We start from the raw sequence: 15809 nt of genomic DNA on the forward strand, positions 1-15809 counted from the left end.
CTCGGGGCGCTGGGAGGGACGAGACCGCACGAGCTGGGCCGGGAAAACCCCGCTCAACACTGTCTTGTGCTGATTTAGAAAGAGACTTCAGGAACACCGGAGAATAGGGAGAAAAGCCCGACGGGCTGCAACGGGGAACAGCCCGACGGGAGCATCTGAGGCTGGTGGCCGCGCTGCAGCAGCCAGAGGCCACCAACACGGCTGTGCTCCAGTAAAACTATAAAATCCAGCAGCGGGCCGGGGCTGCTCAGGGCCGGAGCGTGCAGGTCGCCTGGACTGGAGGACACACAAACCGTGGGGGAGGAAGCAGAGCTCCTGAGGAGGGAATCCAGAATCAGACCCGAAAACCACCGGCGCAGGGAGAAGGACGTGGCCAGAGGACCAAGGGGCCCCAGGAGGCGCCTGCAGGCCACAGAGGAGGGAGGGCAACGCCCCGGGGAGGCCACCACCGTCCTGCGCTCCCCTGCTCCCTGCTCCCCTGCAGGAGGCTCCCAGCCTGCGTGCAGGGCGTGGGGTGGGGGAGACAAGCCAGAGAACACGTGTCACAGTCCTGGACAGGACAGGCACCCCTCCACCTCTGGTGGCCAAGAGCACGCGGGGGGCAGTGGGGTGATGTGATCTCCAAGGTCCTTCCTGGACTGTCCTCCCCCTTTCAGCTGCTCCTCCTTTGGGGACCCCGGGGTGCACTGAGTGATGGGAGAGGAGCCTCCTGAGCACGACCCAGGCCCCCCACGGCCCGCAGGCTCCGGGGCAGGGACACACCGTCCTCCGCACCAGTGCCCCTGACGCTGACGTCACAGCATCTGGTGCTGGCCACCACCCTGTCCTCAGCACAAGGACGCCCTCTCCACCTGCTGGAAGCCCGCACGTCTGGGACCCCCATCTTGGTCTTTCGCCTCATTCTCCACTTTCAGTCACATAACAGTCCAGACCCGCACCGAGCACATGGCCACCGCCCACCCTGCCCACCGAGGACCACGACGTAGGTGAGCCCTCAACAGCCTGTCACCAAGAGGCACCGAAGCCACTTTCCCACCCAACCTCCAAGGGGCCCGGGCTCGCGACGACGTGCAGTACGTACGGGTTTCCCATGAGGACCTCGGGTGCGCAGTACTCGATGGTCCCACAGAACGTGTGAAACAGCCTGCCCTTCTCCAAGTAGGCGGCGGAGCCGAAGTCGATGAGCTTGATGGTGAAGTCCTCGGCGATGACGATGTTCTCGTCCTTGATGTCGCGGTGAATGATGCTCTTGGAGCGCAGGTAGCCCACCGCCGCCACCAGCTGCAAGCAGGGCCCACAGGCATTTTTTAAGAAAGCAATTCAAGTAAAACCCACGTTTAAAACGAGGACTAGCTAGAAAACGAGACAACACAAAGGAGAACCCCCTTGTCGAACCCTCCTGACCCAGGGGCCGGAAAGGCCGCGGGGGCGGGAGGCTGGCGAGGCCGGTGGCAGCACCGCAGGGATTCTCCTTTCAAATGTCGCTATTGTCACTGTTGGCGATAAGGACGCCCAGTGCACCGTTAGCTGGGACCAGACTTTGTCTCGTGGGGCTGACCGCCGTGGCCGCTCGCAGACACCCCCGTGCCCCCAGCACGAGCACTGCCTGTGCGTCACTCACCCCCCAACGCACGGCGTGACACTCTCGGGAGGAAGGGCAGCCCGGCCACGAGCAGAGGCTCCAGAGACACGTGCTGGGTGCGTTCGTGAGTGTGGCCTGGGCGTGAAATGGGGGGCGGCCCCAGAGAAGGCCCGAGCGGGACACCCTGGGCTCACGGGAGGAAAGCGCCTCGGCCAGAGTTCACGCCGCGGTTAGGGGCAGAGCTGAGGGCAGAAGCCAGGTCCCCAAACCCCGCCTTGGGGCTCCAGGCGGCTTCTCAGGGGCAGCCCCGGGCAACGGCCCCCACTCTGCAGGGCAGGGGCTACTACGGTGCACCGCGGTCCGCCCAGAGCCCCACAGGCCCACGCCACACGTCGGGTGGCCGAGACGAACAAAGGGGGGCCTCCGGTCAAGCTTAAGTAAGATCGGCAGAGTTTCTGACTGCATCCCGCGTCGCCAGTCATACCTACCAGTCGACGGTGCCTTCGTGGACACAGTCACCGGACCGGACAGTTCGATGCCCACAAACGAACACCCTGCATCAGGCTTTCGTTAACGGCCGGCAACTGTGCCCAGTTCATCAACTTACGACGAGTAAACAAAGGCGTATTTATGCACACACACCTGCAAACACACACGTATCTGCGCACTCACATACACAGCCAGGCAGGCGCAGGTGCACACGGGTGCACTCGCGCTCACATGCATGTGCACACACGCGTATACGCCCACCGTACACGCGCACATTCGTGCCAGGGCCCAGCTGGGAACAGAAGCCGTGGGTTAATCTGAACTTGGGACGTTTCATTGAGGCTTATTACTTAGGAGCAAGGGGTTACCTACAAGGGAGAAGCCGGTGTCCGCAGGTCCCTCCCTGCCCTCGCCGCCTGAGCGGGCCCTGGCGACCGGGCGCCGGGAGGCAGGTCGCTGATGAGCGCACTGTACGTACGCACTGACCCATTCCTACACGCAATGGCACGTCCGTCTGTAAATTCACAGAAGGGGCTATGGATACGAAACTACGCAGCACGGGACACGCTGGTTACCAGATCGACGGCCCCAGAATGAACAACTGAAAGGCAGCAGCTTTTAGCAAGGGACTCTCATCGTCGTGCCGTACGGTCTGCTTGCCATGGAGATTCCAGAAACAAACGTCTGCCGCGCGTTCCAGCAGACGGGATGGGACCTCGCACCACAGCAAGAGGGCAGAGGGGACGGCCTCTGAGCAGAACCGCGACGCCTGACGCCTACAGGCCGGTGCCTGAGCCGCTGAATTTCAGGAACCCAACAGCTCCTGGAGTTTACAGCTCTGAGTACGAAACGTCCACGTATGGGGGCTGGCATTAGGAATGGCGTCCTCGCCAGGAAGCAGTCGGAGAGCAAATCTGGGAATAGCTCAGACCCCCTTCCCAGGGAGTTCTCCACGGTTTCCAGGGAGCGAGGAAGAGCGTAGGATGAAACCAGCACCTTCTCCTTCAAACTCAAAACAGGAGTGACTGTGTCCCCTCCACCCCTCCAGCCTCTGTCTCCCAGGGCGCCTTTCTGTTTGCTGATCACACTCTCATTCCAACGAAATGACAGGTGGACGAGATCAACACACACACAGACACTGCAAGAGACCAAGACAAATACCGTGCATCCTGATACGTTAGTTAGCCGGACAGCACTCACCGTGGGCCGGTCACTGGGCCGCACACGCTGCTGCGAGGCCCTCCCGGACTTCACCCCAGCCCCTGCCCTCGTCACCCCACCATGATCCCTGCTCACAGACTAGCAGCGCCTTCCCGCTGAGAGACGGCAGCGCGCAGCCTCAAAGCCGCCCCGATGCCCGTGGTGGCTGAGGTTTGCACCTTGCGTGGACATTGTAGGAATATGAACACGCTTTCATCATTAACCAGACTTCCCCGGTCAGGCCAGGACGGCGTCTGGCCTCCCATGCGTATCTTAACATACAGCTTACTCTGTAAAATCCCAAGTCTGGAAGGCGAGACCGTAACTCGCAGGCAGAGCTTTGCAGCCTCGGGACCCCGTACCCGAGCCCCCGGTCTCCCCGGCGCGGCTCTCTGGGCTGCTCACCTGCCGGAAGATGTAACTCGCCAGGGGTTCGTCCAGACTGGGGTGACGGTCAATGAACGCGAAGAGGTCCAGGCCGGAGCCGTGCTTCTCCATCACCAGCTGAAAGAACCCTTGGTTCTCAAATACGTCCAACACCTGGAAAAGGACAGAGTGGGGTCTGGGCCTGCGGAGGTGCCTTCAGGACCACGTGCTCAACAACGTCCCGTGCGCGGTCGGGGCACCCGTCAACGAGGAACGGCACTCCACCTTGATGATGTTGGCGTGCTCCACCCTGGACAGAATGGCAATCTCTAAGGTGACTTTTCCAAGTTTGGGATCCTCGATCCAACAATCCTCCAGAACCTTCTCCTTCTTAATGAACTTCACCACCACCTACGAGGAAGGCAGAGGAGACAAGTCACTGCCAGCGAGCCTCCGGCGTCCCTTGCAAGGTGGCGCCCACTGCTGCCTCGCGCCGCAGACACAGCCTCCCCGCAGACCACCCCTGAGCCCGCGGCGGGGGAGAGGAAACCCAGGGGGCCCCGTCCACACGCGCACCAGGGACGGAGAGGCCAGCAAGCGGGCGGCAGGGCGTGGCGGAGAAGACTGGAGCTGAGGGGCCGCAAAACCCCGTCACCCCCTTTCACCGCAAGGGCTGGTGCCCCACAGAGGACATCTAAGAGGAGGCCCGAGGACTGGAAGACACACAAGGCCGTGCCCCATGGACACAAACAGAGGCCCCGTCACCCCACGGGACGACCGGGAGTGTCACAGGGGATACGCCGTGCTCAGGGAGGCGAGCGCTTGCTACGTCGGGGGCACACGTGGCCGAGGGGCACACGCTGAGCCGGGACGCAGGCCAGGCCCACCCCACGCTTCAGCGGGAGACCCGACCGGGCGACCCGCGAGCCCTGCCTGGTGAGCATGTCATCTGCAGGGGGACGGCACACAGCCTGCCCCGTGGGTCAGGAGGGCAGGGCGGAGGGGTGGGGGGCTCCCTGTGAAGGGAGGGCAGGGAGGAGCCCGACGGAGGGTGGAGGGGCACAGGCTTCGCGCCAGCCATCAGTGGTGACATCGTACAACAGAGGGCCCCGTGCTTCCACAGGCCGGAGACACGTGAGAGGAGGCAAGAGGCCGAGGGCACCAAGGCCGAGGTCCTGGCGCCCGTCCCCACGGCCAGGTGGGGGACACGGAGGCTGCGGCCAGAGGCAGGGGGCCTGCCGCCCGTCCCACTGCGGGGAGGAGACAGAGCTGCTGCCGACCGCGGGCCTCGGGGAAGGTAAGAGCGAGAGGGAAGGAAACGGGTTAACAAAGAATAAACTCTCTTCGGGTAAAGAAAACGTCCACACTGAGGTCAGAGTCCTAGCAAGCGTCAAGCGAGGGTGCAGAACACACGGGGACACGTCCTGGGGACGCTCCTGAAGTCCAAAGATGACAAGGGAAAAACCCAGAAAGAGGAAGACATCAGGTTGCTCTTCAAAAGCACGTAGAGGACGGCAGAGCCGGGGCCCAGGCGCTCGGGAGAAGCGGCGCGGACGGCCACGGCCCGCGGGCACGGCCACCCGTCGGAACACGTGGGAGGACCGGCGCGTGACACCCGCACCTCCTTCCTGGGGTCGGTAACCAGAGTGCAGCCCACGAAAACCGGACACGGAAGCCATGCCGATCCCAGAGACGGCGAACGAGACTCGCTCCCCGAGAGCCACACAACACGCCGAGGGAGACGTGAAGGCGTCGCGCCGGGAAGGACGCCCAGGTCGTGCGTCACCAGAACTGCTCTGTGACGGTGGCCGTGCCGACTGCCCCCGCGGCCGCCCCCTCCCTGGGCCCGGGTCCTGCAGGGCCGCTCTGGGGTCGCTGGCCAGGCCGTGCTGAAGGCGCAAGGAGGCTGTGCTGCTTTTCAAACCCGGAGGAGAGAGAGCTCCGGGCCTCCTTGCTACCTCCCTTTGCGTCTAGCGGGTTCCCGATCCACCTCACAGACGCGGAGGCAGCAGCGGAGCCCCGAGAACTAAGCCCCTGTGAACCCAGCAAGAGCAGCAGAGCCACGGCCTCCGGGAGGCGGCCACAGCGGCGCAGAAGCCGCGCCTCGAGGTGCCGGTACCTGGTAATGGCCCAACGCAAACGCAGCAAGATGAACCCGCAGAAGATGCAAGGAAACAAAACAAACGTGATTAATAAAACACGATTCTTCGACAAGTCGAGCGACGACAACACAGGGTACCCTAGAGTCGGGGCGGCCGGGAAACAGGGACAACTGCGGACATATCGTCACACGTGCTGATGCGCAGAAACGCTGCTAACTCTGCAGGCACCGTGAACCCCTGAAACACCGGCCAAAACACCCCCAAAAACCAGAAAACCAAAAAACAGATGTCACGAAATGTAAGTGAAAAAAGAGATCCCAAGTAAAAATACCAGCAAACCAAACTCAGCCGTGCGTCGGAGGAACACCATGACGTGACCCAGGAGTGGTTCTGTGGGCAGACGTCATGCTGTTCCCTCCATCAGCAAAGGGAACGAGGGCACGATCGTCTCAACAGGTGCCGCACAGGCATCCGGCGGAGTCAACACTGTGCTTCCACGGACGCCTCCGGGAGCCAAGGACACAGCGGCGCCGCTGCGGGTCTCCACCCGGAGCAGAGCGCAGGAGCCGGGGCGGGAGCCAGGGGGGCCGGAGCGTGCCAGCTCCTTCTGCGCAGGGGCCCAGCCGGTTCCCTGCAGGACAGCGGCCACCAAGCCCCCGGGAACCCTGCGGGCCGGGACGGCGGTGGCCCCGACCCGACACAGGAATGGGGTGCAGCTGCGAGAGCCGTGGGGAGCACGGGGAAGCCGGAGGCGTCGAAGGCCTGCGCAGGGCCACGCAGGGACCGTCACCATGTCAATTCCTCGGTCACAGAACGCTCGGTGACGAGCGCAGCCCCAGCAGGACCCGGGGGGCGGGGGGCAGCAGACTCTAGGGCTGCATCAGGGTGGCCACGAGCCCGGGACCCAGGCGGTGCACCCGACCCGGGCAGGACCCCATGGTGCTTCCTGGGACCCCCCTGTCCCGCGGCGCCCGCAGAGCTCCCACGCAAAGGCACTGATGCCACGGCTGTGTCAGGGCCGCGGCCCGGAGCCAACGTACCTCCTTGTTGGCCTCCTTATCTACCGCCGTCCAGACGAAGCCGAAGGCCCCGCTGCCCAGCGGGCTCAGCGTGAGGTACTTGTGGGAGTACGCGCCCTCGCAGGCCGCCTGCCCCTCCAGCTCCACGGCCCTGGGGGCGTCGTCGAACCAGGGCTTGCTTCTCAGACCCTGGGGACGGGGACGGAGGGGCCTGAGGGACCACGCGTGACCAAAGGAAAGGAGGCAGCCGCAGGCAGACTCGTGTCACCGGGTCCCCCGCGCCCCCTGCGCCCCGCTGCGCTCCACGTGGGCCCAAGTGGCCCACCCGCCGACACCCCGCCCGCACGTGAGGCCGTCGCAGCAGAAGGCCCAGCCCAGAGGCAGCACAGAGGAGGGTGCAGGGCGGCAGCCGGCAGGCACCCACCTCCCCGACGCTGGAGCCGGAGGCCTCGCACACGGAGTGGCTGGAGCCGGGCAGGCTGGCCAGCAGCAGGCGGGCGCGCGTGGCCGAGTCCCGGGGGCCGTGCAGCAGGTCTTTGACGAGCCAGCAGCAGAACAGGGTCGCCGCGCCCTGGAGCTCCACGCGCTTCACCTCAAACTGCACACCTGGGAGGGGCGGGAGGGAGGGGAGGTCGGCACGACGCTTCCCAGGGAAGGACGCACACTCCCCGCGTGGGGCGGGAGGGGGAAAGGCCTGGAAGCCCGCCTCAACCCCCGCCCACCCGCCCACCCCGCCGCCTCGGCGCCGGCTGCCAGGAGTGTGCGCGGCTCGGGCACAACCATGCTCAAGGACGCACGTGCGTACGTGTGTCTACACGGCCTCTGGGGCAGGACGCCGAAGCAAGTGGGGTTATCCTTAGAGGGCGAGTACAGGTGACCTGAGGTCCCTGTGTTGGCACTTCTGCTGTTTCTACAGACAACACCGAGTACGGGCATCGCTTTCCAAAGCTGAGGAAAAAGCCTTAGTCGTCAACACTATGAATCAGCAGCAAGGAAACAGCTGGCCAACGTGACTCGGACCCGCTAAGACGTCAGGAAAATAGGAAAGGACGACAAAGATAATCAGCCCCCAAGGGGCCCCTGACGCCGTCCTAGAGCGGAGCCGCCACCAGCAGCCTGAGCCCCAGCAGCCCATGCGGGGTGTCCACGGAGGCCTGGGCGGGGGATTCCGTCCCGGGATGCACACAGCGGCTTCCAGGGAGGGACGCAAGGCAGCCGGGACCTCAGTCCACCCTCCCCAGGCACCGGCACTCACAACCCTGACTTTCAAGAGAGGACTTATCACTACAGCTCCCTTAACACTTCTGCCAAAACCATTCGTGGGGGGTGGGGAGGGTACAGCCCCGTCAGACCCCAGGACCGGGAGGCCCTGCACCCGGCCACGCTGCGCTCCAGCCCAGCCACCCGTGGGCGCAACAGGGCACCGCCGCCCGGCACGTACTCAGCTGCGCTCCGTCCCGGTGGTAGCAGCTGCCGGCGTAGGTCCCCTCCTGGATCCCATGCTGCGTGCACATGTCCCCGGGTGCCACCAGGCTGTCGTCTCTCACAGGCGTGGAGGTGACCTGGAAACTCAGCCTGGGCTCCTCTGACGGGCACACGTCCACGGGGCCAGCCTCCGGCGCGGGAAGCACGCACGGTGGGCTCTCTCTGCTGCGCCCTCCCCCGCGCTCAGAGGACTCCAGACAGGTCTCCGAGAGCTCCACTCGATCGGGCCCCAGACGGCTCTCGTGAAACTGCCGAGCCTCCCCGAGATGCAAGCACGTGCCGGTCAGGAGCAACAGCTCCCTATCATCCAGAACATCCGGCCTCCGTCCGTGCAGACCACTCACGTCCACATCGGAGCCCGCCGGCGAGGGGGAGGGCGTGCCTACAAGCTCAGACGCAGCGCAGGAACAGGTGGACGAAGTTCCATCTGCCCACTCACTGAAACGCAGTTCCTTGAGGTTCCAGGAGAAGGAATTCCCATCGGCCTCCTGGGCCTGCACTGCGTCCAGGACCCCGGGGAGGTCTGTAGCCAGGGCATAGTAGGCGGAGGAGCTGCCCACGCGGCTGCAGAAGTCCCTGCCTCCCGGGTCACACAACGACACGGGGGGTGGGAGCGGGGGGTGCTCTGCTGAGGCCAGCTCGCTGTAAGAGACACCCAGGGGCCCCACAAAGCTCAGTCTGGGCAGCTGCTCCTTAAGCAAGCACGTCTGTATCTCCTCTCGGTCATTCTCCACAGCCACCCAGGGCTCATCCAGCGTCGGCGTTGAGAACAGGAGTCGCGCTGTCCCAGGCGGGCTTCCTGGCTGCGTGCTCTGCTCGCCCCCATACCCAGGGTAGGGCATCGGGAGCCCCTCCGCTGCCAGCTGGCCCGCGGCACGGGGCTTGGGCATGACAGAATCAGCCCGACGGTTGGAACTGCTGGCACTGCTCAACCCTGTCCACTCTAGCTGAGCCTCCTGATAGAGGCCACACAGTTCAGCGTTTCTACTCCTGCCCTCAGCTAGAGCTGGGGTCTCAGGTCCTCCCTGGGAAGCAAACATCCATGTGACCACTGGGTCACACCTGCTTCTTCCCACAAGGTCCTGTCTGAGGCTCTCTGGAGCTGCAGGTTCCTCTTGCCCCAAGAGAGTGTTCCACTGGTCCTTGGGCGATGACTGCTGGTTATGGGCTGGTGGGCTTCTTCCTGGGATGTCTCGCTGGTCCTCAGGTGATGACCATCCCTGAGCTGGTGGGCTTCCTCCTGGGATGTCTCGCTGGTCCCCGGGGTGACGACTGTTGTCTCTGGGCTGGTGGGCTTCCATCTGGGATGTCCTGCTGGTCCTTGGGCGACGACTGTTGTCTCTGGGCTGGTGGGCTTCCATCTGGGATGTCCTGCTGGTCCTTGGGCGACGACTGTTGTCTCTGGGCTGGTGGGCTTCCATCTGGGATGTCTCGCTGGTCCTCAGGTGACGACTGTGGTCTATGGGCTGGTGGGCTTCCTCCTGGGATGTCTTGCTGGTCCTTGGGCGACGACTGTTGTCTATGGGCTGATGAGCTTCCTTTTGGGATGTTTTCCACTCTGAGGATTGCAAAATGGATAACGTAGTTACTTATGGACCACGGAAGAATAAAAGGAGAGATCACATGGATACCCCTCTATTAGAGGTGAGTACAAAGCATTTAACACCATAAACTGTGACCACCTCACAGATGAATCCTCATTTACCAATGATTTAGCAAAGATGACGCTGAGCGCCCAGGACCATACGCTCAGGGCTCTGATCAGTCTCATTTCACAGCGAGTGGGGCTTCCTGACAGCGTGCAGCCAGCCTCGACCCACTCACAAGGTGCCCTGGGGAGGTGTGGGAACAAAGGAGAGAGATTTGAGCGTTCTGTGCACCGGGCAATGTTGACCTGCGACTGGCTACAGATGCCATCGGGAGTCACAGCCGACAGGAAACAGAAGCTGGCACAGGGAGGCGGCCACGGAGGGGAGGGGGTGCTAACTGGTTCCTAAGAGCCGATGTGATCCCACAAGCATGATGAGCATGGAGGCCACTGAGGAAGAGGCGACCTCAGAGCCCAAGGGCGACGGCAGAGCCAAGGGCCCTGGGTGGAGACCCCACCCCTGCAGCTGGTGGGTCACTGTGGCCCCACCAGACATTGCTGCTGAGCTCCAGCCTGGGGGCAGCCCCAGGCCTGACGCCAGCACCAAGACCAACAGAACGTAGCTGTGCCCTGCCTCGCTGGGGGCGGACGTGCCGGTGATCTGCTAACATTATACCAGAGGTCTGTAAGGAGGCACAAGGGAGGACCCAGCACAAGGACAGGTTCCACAGAGGGAGCTGTGAGTGGGGCTCTGAGGAACAGCAGCAGTTCCCTGGGGACACTGCAGGGCGGGACAAGGGTGTGTAAAGGCCAAGGTCATCTACGTCTCACTACATGGATCTCTATCCATCCACCCCAAGCCAAGAGACCAGCCCTGTGCCAGCCCCCAGGGAACAGAAAGGTCTCAATCCCCTTTCTAAGCAGTGTGGCCAACCCCTCCAAGGTGGGCAAACAGGGTCAGGCCCCAGGGGAGTGCAGGCAACTCCTCCAGGGTGGGCACTCGGGGTCAGGCCCAGGGCCAGGGTAAGGCAATCTTCCAATGTGGGCGTGTGGGGTCGGGCCAGGGCAGCACTGCACCCGCATCCCATCCCTCATGTCCCCAGCAGCCAGGTGTCGCAGGGTCACTAAATTCTGGCCACGGTAAAGTGAGGAAGTGGTAAGTAGGCTTCTGAGAGAGCGTTTAAGTACAGGGGAGGCTCCTCTCCTCCCTCCTGCCCTCCTCTCAACTGCCCAAGCTGGCACCCGGCAGGCCCCCAGCAGGGGAGCCATGGGAACCAGAGACGCCCACCAGCTTGGCTCAGGGGTGCTTCACTCAAGGTCACAACACCTGATCTACAGTCTAACGACCCACTTGGCTTCATTATCAACTGGCCATAAGCCCGAGTAAGGCTGAGCTCCCAGGGCTCCTGGGACAAGTGGGAGGATCAGGAGCCAGCACCACCCCAGGCCCCCAGACACAGGACACTCCCTCCGTCATGCCTTCCCACCTCCCCGTCTCACTGAGTCAGCTCATTTTCTGCTAAAGGGTATTTCTTAGGGATGAGCCCTCAAGTCTTTGCAATGTTTGTTGAGTGAGTGATGAGCGGGAAAGCAAGGGGATGAGCGACTAACGAGAGAATGAATGAGTCAGTAAGTAAACGAGCGAGTGCCGAGTGAGTGAATGAAGGAGGGAGTAAGTGAAGGAGTGAATGAATGAGTGTATGAGTGAGCATATAAGCGAGGGGTGAGGGGGATCCCCGGGTGGCTCAGTGGTTTGGCGCCTGCCTTCAGCCTCCGGGGTCCCGGGATCGAGTCCCACATTGGGCTCCTTGCAGGGGGGCCTGCTTCTCCCTCTGCCTGTGTCTCTGCCTCTCTCTCTCTCTCTCTCTCTCTCTCTCTCAGGAATAAATAAATGAAATCTTTAAAAAGAAAAAAAAAGGGGGGAAGGGGTGAATGAGAGAGGGAGTGAATGAGTCAATGAGGGAGTGAATACAGGAATGAGTGTGTGCCTGCATGAGTGAGGGAGTGAATGAGCGTGTGCGGAAGTGAGCGAAGTGAAGCAGCACAGTCACGGCTCCTGACCGGGGCGCTGGGCTGGCGCTAGAACTCGAACGCACCACATCCCATCTGAGAGCCGCCAGGAGCCCGGCCGGGACCCCCAGCCCCGAGCCTCGCAGGGCTCCCTCCAGGGAGGCACCGGGACTGTCATTTTTTACTGTTACGCTGCTGCACTTGGGGAAGAAAAATGCACATATTCAGGTATATTTTTTAAATAATTTCAAGAAAACTGAAGAACATAACAACATGGAGAAATCTCACAAACTGATGAGCAAAAGGAGCCAGACATAAGGGACCGCCCAAGTCAAGTTCAAGGACAGGCCCCCCTGACCCCCGTGCTGCCCTGGGGCCCGGAGGGCACGGGCGACAAGGACCACGGGCTGCACGCACACCCGAGGCTCGGCGGGCCCGCGGGGACCATGCGACCCAACCAGGGGTGAGCGAGGAGCCTCCTCTCGGCTCCCCTGCCATTTCCACGTTTTCCAGTGTGAACCTGCTCTACTCTCAAGACAATACTTTGTCATTCAAAAATGCACAAAGGAAACGAATACAAATGATTTTTAACGCGGGAAGGTTGGGCTTCCAGCAGTTCCCTGGAGCCCCCGTTTCCTGGCCCACAGGACGGGCACCAGGGCAGGGCACGTGGGAGGCGAGGCGCCCCGCAGGGGCCCAATGGCCGGACGGCAGCGCCCCAGCTTCGGCACCGGGACTCGCAGGTGCTCAGGGGCCCACCGCGCCTCCCTCCACGACTTACCCCAGAGTCGGAGTCGGCAGACGCGGGAGGGAAGGGGGGAGGCGGTCTCCAGGATCCGCGGCGGCCTGGGTGCCCACGACGGCTTCCAGGGCCCCCCCTCGCTCCGGGGCCTCACCCTGCGGCTGAGCGCGGTCTCCGGCGAGCGTGCCGCCAGCCCTTGGACCTGGCCGGGACAGCAGGAGAGGTGGGTCCCGACCGCGGCACACCGCCCAGCGGGCCTCCTCCCCTCCTGGGACCCCATCCCAGAAACCCCGCCAGCCGCTGTCCACGGGGCCCAGGGCCACCCACCCCCCGCCACCCCGCAGCCCCCGCCCGCCCCTGCTGCGTCCCGGCCCTGGCTCCAGCCACAGCCGCAGGGGCCCACGAACACAGGCGCCAGCGCAAGTGCCTCCCCAGGGCTCTGCTCCCACTCTGGGTAAAAACCAAAGTCCCCGCCGTGACTCCCACAGCCCCGCGGCCCAACTCCTGACACCCTCGCCGGGGCCCCTGGGGAGAGGCCACGGCCACACCTGGAACTCCTCCCTGTGCCCGGAACGCCGCTCCTGCCTCCTCGGTGCTTCACAGAGAGCCACCTCCCCAAGGGGCCCTCCCCGGCCGGCGGGCCCTGACACCCCACGTCCCCCCACTTTGCTTCTCCGCACCTATGCTCGCGTGTCACCGCCCCCCCTACTGGCTCTGGGGCGGGCACTCAGCAGGGTGACCGCGTGGGAGCCGGGAGCCTGCCCCTTCAGGGCCCTCAGAAAGAACCCCCGCCCTGGCCGGGGGCAGGTGCCCACCTTTCCAACGGGCATTTGCACCACCGCAAACAAGCACTCATCCCCACGAACCCACTGCCAAGGATTCACCCTGAGGGGACACAACTCTCATCGCTGCCCCCTCCCCTGCCGTTTCCTACAAAGAACATGCATTAAACACGCACACGGACGGAAGAACCTGGAATCCTGGGTAAAGAGGAAGGGGAATGTGACCTAGTGCTGGAGAAAGAGCCAGGAAAAGGGAGAGTCACCCAGACCGGGCGCAGGAAGCTCCGCCGAGAACGCCGGTCGCCGAAGCGCATCAGAGCCCCGCGAGGCACCCTTTAAAACAGAACGCCACAGCCCGACCTCTAAGGCCCCCACTGCGACCCGCTGGGGGGAGGAAATCTCCCGCAGAGCCCGGGAAGTTGAGCGCCGCCCTCTTCCCGTCAATGACTGTCAAACCCAGGGAGGTGTGCAAACAGCAAGTCCGCCTTTCGGTGACCGCACAGGGCCGGGACAGCCCCCGAGACACGCGATGGCTGATGCTTGCCGCTCCCCAGCTGCCCCTCCCACAGGAGAGCAGAGACCGGGCCGCAAGGGCCGCACGGTCAGCATCAGCCCCGCTGGGCGAGGACTACGGGTGGGGGGGCGAGCGGGGAGCACTCCCGAGGCAGAACCGGGAGCAGCTCCTCCTCGCTCCTTGTCCACAGAAAGGCGAGCAGCAAGGGGGGGCCAGGCGGCCCCAGTGTCTTCCCAGGAGCACAGCCACCAGCCCTGCGGCCCTGTGGCCCGGGGCTCCGAAGCCACCGCGGGACCCTTGAGGGCAGGAGCTGTGCGCCCACAGTCTTCACACACCTGGCACCTGGGACGCTCACGTGCTGGGGACATGGAATACTATTAAATGCTAAGTTAAAAGGTGGAAAAACATGATGAGCACGTATCGCTAGGACGGTTTAACTTAGGGGTTACTGGGATAGGCTACATAAGGCCACACACATCGACTGGCCAACAAGTGACTTGTGTCTTTGATACAGGCACCTGGTGACAAGAAAGCCCCCGGGAGCCTCTCTGTGCTCCCAGGCGTCCCATCCCCTCGCCCCGAGGCAGGGGGCTGCCTGTGCGGTGCACCTGGGAGAGGAGGCGGGGCTTACCTGAGGCCGTGCCAGCCAGGTTCTGGCCCTGCCAGGGGCCCGCACTTGTCTCCCCGGGCCCGCTCTGAGTGCCGATATCCAAGCGTTCGGCCAGGTCTGGCAGTGGTAAGGAACCGTCACACACAAGGTCCATGTAGTGGTAGAAGCCGGGGATCAGGAAAGTGATGTTCTAGAAAGCAGACAGTGGAGAGGGTGCACGCTGACCCACAGGGCCGTCCCCCCATCTGATCTGGGGAGACGATGAAAACAACGTGAGCAAGTATCTGCACGAGGTTAGCAAAGACTCCAGCTCTTACTCCTTTCCACTGAGCCACAAAGCCCCTCTGACACTCAATGTGGAATTCATGATTTTTTCCATTTTCTTATGAAAGAAACAAAATTAACGACCCTGATGCTATTTATACCAACACCTCCGTGTCTTCCAAGCAGATGTCTGGCCTTGGCCCCATGTTGCCCTTAGGCCTGAAAGCCACGTTTGCAAACCTCACCTTCCACGGCTCACAGGCAGTGACAGGTGCCCAGTGCAGGGGCAAGAGGTCCTCGGCACATGAAATCGGCCCCTGGGGCCCAGCAGGCGCCTCAGCACGAGGGTCCCAGGCCCACAGCCGCAAGGACTCGCGCTTTCTCTGAACCCACGTGCGAGCCCTTCTCCCGGACGGTGCCCGCAGCCGTGTGAATCCAGAACACAGTCCAACGTCGGAGGCAGGGCGCCTCCACCCCACAGACTCTCTAAAAGGGCCCGTGCCCCCAACATTCCTGCAGGAATCACTTGTCCACAAATCACACTAAGGGCGTTTTCATTAACTTCAATCAGAGCTTGCCTTCATTTAACTAAATCTTAGCGTATCTGCTCATTACTATTTCAGAGAGAGACTTGTTTTTGGAGCCTCAAAAGAGGTTAAATGTCGGGCAGCCCGGTTTAGCGCCGCCTTCCGCCCAGGGCGTGACCCCGGGTCACAGGATCGAGTCCTGCGACGGGCTCCCTGCATGGAGCCTGCTTCTCCCTCTGCCTGTGTCTCTGCCTCTCTCTCTCTCTCCGACTCTCAATAATAAATAAATATAATCTTTAAAAAAAAAAAAAAAAAAAAGGAGGTTGTCACTAGGTCTGGGGTCAGCCCCACTGAGAATGACAAGAGGGGACTCTCCCTCCACGTGCAGCAGCCCATGGGGAACAGGGCGCCCAGTGAAAGGCTGCAGGCACTGAAGAGTCAAGCCGGCCGGGCGCACGGGCACAGGGGTCGCTGGGCGTCAACGTCGACGCAGCACGCAGCGGCCTCTCCTTCCCCCGTGTGCCCCTCC

At 62.9% G+C, this 15809-nt stretch overlaps 1 protein-coding gene across 16 annotated transcripts in view; it reads right to left on the reverse strand.

Moving 5' to 3' along the window:
* The window catches only part of PASK (PAS domain containing serine/threonine kinase), a 35225-nt gene that overhangs the window by 2958 nt on the left and 16458 nt on the right, over nucleotides 1-15809 (reverse strand). For all 16 annotated transcript variants that reach the window (XR_007405743.1, XM_049100894.1, XM_049100893.1 and 13 more), the window contains 7 exons: nucleotides 14511-14679; nucleotides 8200-9801; nucleotides 7183-7364; nucleotides 6780-6947; nucleotides 3923-4048; nucleotides 3677-3811; nucleotides 1082-1281 (listed from right to left, as the gene is read on the reverse strand). Coding sequence is in view for 15 of the 16 variants with exons in the window: in XM_049100894.1 (XP_048956851.1) it covers nucleotides 1082-1281; nucleotides 3677-3811; nucleotides 3923-4048; nucleotides 6780-6947; nucleotides 7183-7364; nucleotides 8200-9801; nucleotides 14511-14679 (2582 nt within the window). In the remaining variant the exon portion in view is untranslated. The remainder of the gene's footprint in view (nucleotides 1-1081; nucleotides 1282-3676; nucleotides 3812-3922; nucleotides 4049-6779; nucleotides 6948-7182; nucleotides 7365-8199; nucleotides 9802-14510; nucleotides 14680-15809) is intronic.

This window comes from Canis lupus, chromosome 25 (genome assembly GCF_003254725.2).
Source record: "Canis lupus dingo isolate Sandy chromosome 25, ASM325472v2, whole genome shotgun sequence".
Taxonomy (NCBI): domain Eukaryota; kingdom Metazoa; phylum Chordata; class Mammalia; order Carnivora; family Canidae; genus Canis; species Canis lupus.